The following is a 5,011-nucleotide window of genomic DNA, read 5'->3' on the forward strand; positions in this document are numbered from 1 at the left end:
AAAGATGTTACAACAAGCAAACAAAACTTTTATTTGAAATATGAATAGTTAATATTTAATAACTAATACTTTATATACCAAAGTTTAATAAGCCAATCTCCTTCTTTGAGTTTGACTTGTGTTACCATGTTGTTTATATAATCTTTTCTTTACCGACTTTCATCCCACATAGATGCAAACAAAGTCTCTCCCTTCATAAAATGCCAGCTAGCAAAACCACCAAACATATCTATCAATTCATTTGAAGATAGAGAGAGAAAATAATATATATCCAACTAAGTTACATTAGAGAGAAATATAGAGAGAGAGTAATATGGGTAGAGCCCCTTGTTGTGACAAAGCTAATGTGAAGAAAGGACCATGGTCTCCTGAAGAAGATGCAAAACTCAAAGATTTTATTGAGAAACATGGAACTGGTGGTAATTGGATTGCTCTACCTCAAAAAGCTGGTATATATATATGTTTATTTCTCTAGATACCTAATTTTTGTGTCTTTCTTGAAGAAACATATAGATCTTTTTTTTTTGGTTAAACGAAGAACATTGGCTAAACCCCTGGAAAGCACTCGCTAAACATTTAAGGGTTAATTTCTAACTTGTGATATTATTTGATCTTGAGCAGGTCTAAGAAGATGCGGAAAGAGTTGTAGGTTAAGATGGTTAAATTATTTAAGACCTAATATTAGACATGGAGAATTCTCTGATGATGAAGATAGGATCATTTGCACTTTGTATGCTAGCATTGGTAGCAGGTTCATTTCAACTTTTTGGATCTTTATATTTCTTTATATTTTATGTTTATGCTTGTTATGTTAATGTGTTAATGATTACTATCACTGAAATACTTATGACACAAGATACAATAATGAGTTCCAACTATAATTTAGGTCAAACTCCATGTGTGTGTGAGAGAGAGAGAAAGATCATGGAAAATGATTGATTAATAATCTATAGAAAAAGATTCTATAATATCTTGAAAACTATAGGTGCATGCATGATAAGATAATAGTCACAATACACATGTAATTATCACTACTCTTTTACTTTTGTGTGGTGTAAAAATCACTTTCTTTTTTAAATGATTCAAACTATGGCTGCTAAATTTAATGCTTCCAAAATGAATATGTAGATGGTCGGTAATAGCAGCTCAGCTACCGGGACGGACCGATAACGACATCAAGAATTACTGGAACACGAAACTAAAGAAGAAGCTTATGACTATGCTTCCTTCCCTTCATGAAAAACCAACTTTTTTTCCATCTTTGCCCTTTCAACCACCACTACCACCATCAAATGATCATCATACATCACACCAATTCTTGAACAATGTTTCATCATCATTTTATAACACCTTTAGTACTCCTAACTTTATGAATGTTGGCAACACTTCTAGCTCTCTCTTTGTTCATGAGAATCACAATAGTGTTGCACCACAACTTCCTATGTGTAACAACAATGTTAATGTTAATGATAACTGTTATAGTTATACAGGGTTTCAAGATGATCAACAACGCATTTGCAATAGTCCAATGCAAGAATATTATTATCATCCAATGCTCATGTTTGGAAGTTCATCCTCTCAAGATCATGAAGGGAAGCAAAAGTATCAAATCAAGCAAGAAGATTATCCAATAACTCATCATGATCATGTTGTTGGAAACCAAATTCAAAGCCAAGGTTTCATGATCAAGAATCATGTAACTCCAATGCAAAATGATCTTGAGGAAGTGAAGGAGCAACTTAACTTTAGTAGCTACTTGTTCCATGATGGTGATGAAAACAAGACAACACATTATCAAAAGGGGATGTGCTCTTATTATTAATTATTATTATTAATTAGGTTATTTAATTCTAAATTTGTTGTAATTAATGGGAAGTAAGACAAGATGATCACTAGGTACTTGTGATTTGAAAGATCATTCAGGGTGTTTTTTTGGTTTCCTAGAGGAAGTTATTTGAGACTTTGACACAGTTTCAATTCATGGGGTTGGGTTGATCTGTGTGCTTAATGACGGAAATCAATGGAAAGCTATTAAAAAAAAAGTGAAGTTCTTTTCTTTTTTTATTTTTTGTATATATATTTTCTTTATATTATTTTGTTTACCATGATATGCAATTGTTATCTAAAACTTACAATAGTTGATCATGTGGTCCAACGGGGCCTTTAAGGTCACAGGTTCGATCCTTACTAAGGGATCTACCACAGTTGTGTGGGTTTCCTCAGGAACTAGTTGATACGGTGACGGTCAATGCACTGACGTACGAGCTTTCTCTATGAAGACGTGCATACACCTTCATTAACTGTGGTGGTGCGACCTCGGTCGATTGGCTTCACACTTCAGAAAATGAAAAAAATATAACATACAATACACTGCTAACTTGCTATAATTGGTAATATTGTGAAAGTCATGTTAAAAGATAATCTTACCTTCTGTCCTTGCTATTATTGTTTACCTATATTTTACCATCAACAATTACCTTTTGATTACAAGCATAATCGTCCATGCATAGTTTTGTGTCTTAATTAAAAGCACTATCGTATATTATAATAGCTTGATTTTAAACGTTGCAATGTGTCATTATGTCAAGGCGGCCAGAATACCAAACACACAATTTAAAAGTGTTACTGTGGTTAACAACTAAAGTTAATAAAAAATGTAAAAGTAAATTTAACTGAAAAATATATTTATTAGTTAAAAAAATGTAAAAAAAATCACGAAACATTCTTATTTATTATTTTTCGATGTTTTGTATTAAATGTAACAACATATATTACATATGTTTAAAAAAACGACGTTACATCGAGTTTTCACAGGTTTTCTTATAGCTTAAATGAGTTTTCATTCTATACATGCCTCAATGAGAGAGAGAGAGATATTTCATACGAATTTTTCTAACACTATTGCTTTTTTGCTATCTTGTCACAATTTTGTTGTTGCAAATTTAAGGTTGTATTTTCTAGTAAGAATTCCGTTAAAAATGTGTAAAAAGTAAAGCTTATAGAAACTGCGTTGGAAATTTTTATAGCAAACATTACTCTTTTTCTGATAGTGTACGTTTTAATTGATCAAACTATATTTACTGGCTAGTATTAATTTGGAAGTTACAAGGCTGTTTGTTTACATCTGAATGCTAATTCATTCAGACTTCAGACTGTATGTTTCCAAACAAAAAAACATATGAATGGTTAAAATTAGGGGTTGTTTGGTTCATTCAGATCTGAATGAGTCAGGTCTGAATGAACCTCTGTCTCATTCAGCAACAACAAGAAGTCTGAATGATTCAAACCTAATTTTAATCATTCAGATGTTTTTCTATTTGAAACCAAACAGTCTGAAGTTTGAATGAATCAAATGTTTATATTTGAATGGTTCTATGTAAAAAAACAGCCCCAAGCCTAAATCATTCAAACTTCTTGTTGTTGCTGAATGAGACAGATGCTCATTCAGACCTGACTCATTCAGATCTGAATGAACGAAACAGCCCTTAAAATTGTTGGGAGTACATATGGAATTATGACGTTATCATTATGTTGAATACTTATGAATTTTTACCATGAGTATGTGTATTGTCTTTTAAATGAGTATAAAACTACTTTATATTTTAAATGGCATTTTAAAACAAAAACGTAATCAACCATATGTTAAAGTTGTTTTGGTTTACTATTATTTATAACTATGCGAGTTATTTATAACTAATATGTTGTTTACATTTATCACAATAGGGTTTTGTGGTATAACAATATATAGTTATATAGTAAACGAAAACGTGTATAAATGTAATTAAGCCACCACGGTTATACCAATACCTTGTTGCATTTTGCATGCGTAAATAAATAAATGTAAATACTCGTAAAGAACCGAATTAGGTTTGAGAAGTTATGAAAAATTGCATTGCTTATGTATTTGCAAAGAATGACGATAACATCTTGATTTATTTGGAATGAAAACAATATAAGTTGGTTTTCTTTTTTACAACAAGGTTTCGTTTTTAAACATCGTTTTAGTCCATTAAATGGTTAAGCCGATCCGAAACACATTCTCACTATTTCCTGCATTTCTTGAACAAAGCTTACTTTGTAGGGGACCATACACTGTGTTTTATTTTTGTATTTTTTAAAGAGTGAGAAAAATTAATATGTGTTGCCTGTTTATTTGTTCTTACGTTTTAATAGTTAGGTGGGCTTGATGTTGATCGATTATTAATATAAGTTTGAAAATGATAACGATAAAACATATGCATATATAGTATGCAATCTCATATTCGTCCAACTAGCTCCAACTTTAAGTACACAAAACATGAATTAATAAGCACAATTAATAAGCAACAGAAAATGAAATGAAATACTTTTCTTTACGAAAAAACAATTCTAATTCTGTAAGTGAGACTGACAAAATTCTCTCTTTCAAAACTCAAATCTTTGATCTCTCAGTTAAAATTATTATCAGCAAACGATAAAAGATAGGATTAATAAAATTCAATTGGTCATATATGTATATATGTAATTATGTACACATGTACGTATGTATATGTATGTATGTACACGTAAAATATTATATGAGATTAGGTTCCATTTAAAAACGTCTATCACGCTACAACTCAAATCGGTCACGGCACAGCATTAAGAGGCAGTCAAATGGTCCCATGGACTGCTGTTTAGGACTTTAAAGGCACTAACTTTCTTTCTTATTTATAAGTTACTTTGATTTCCAACTATTTATAAAATATTAAACAATATCAAATTATACAAGTAACATGAAATATGTATATACATACTATGAACTCTCAATCATTTGAATAATTTAAATAATTTCTTTTAAGTATTTTATGCTAAAGCAAGTTGGTAGGGACCATATATGAGAGATGAGAGTTGACCATTGTTCAGCATGATTTGTTTTGTCTTAGCATTACTGATTACAGTTGGATTAAACTTTTGGAACTTAGATTATTATTCGATTTTGTTAAAGACATTTTTAGTAAACAAAATACATGTGTTGTTAATTTAAGTAGCA

The 5,011-nt window shown here is 30.7% G+C and overlaps 1 protein-coding gene across 1 annotated transcript; it reads left to right on the forward strand.

Annotated features, from left to right (window-relative positions):
• Positions 1–313: 313 nt before the first annotated feature.
• On the forward strand, positions 314–2,057 carry LOC143566614 (uncharacterized). Its single transcript, XM_077053265.1, has 3 exons — positions 314–449; positions 622–751; positions 1,129–2,057. The coding sequence occupies exons 1-3, from the start codon at positions 314–316 to the stop codon at positions 1,820–1,822; spliced, it is 960 nt and encodes a 319-aa protein (XP_076909380.1). The 3' UTR covers positions 1,823–2,057.
• Positions 2,058–5,011: the final 2,954 nt, after the last annotated feature.

The sequence above is a fragment of the Bidens hawaiensis genome, unplaced genomic scaffold (genome assembly GCF_021521415.1).
Source record: "Bidens hawaiensis isolate Kalapana, Puna unplaced genomic scaffold, B.hawaiensis_p1.1 tig00022926_1, whole genome shotgun sequence".
Taxonomy (NCBI): domain Eukaryota; kingdom Viridiplantae; phylum Streptophyta; class Magnoliopsida; order Asterales; family Asteraceae; genus Bidens; species Bidens hawaiensis.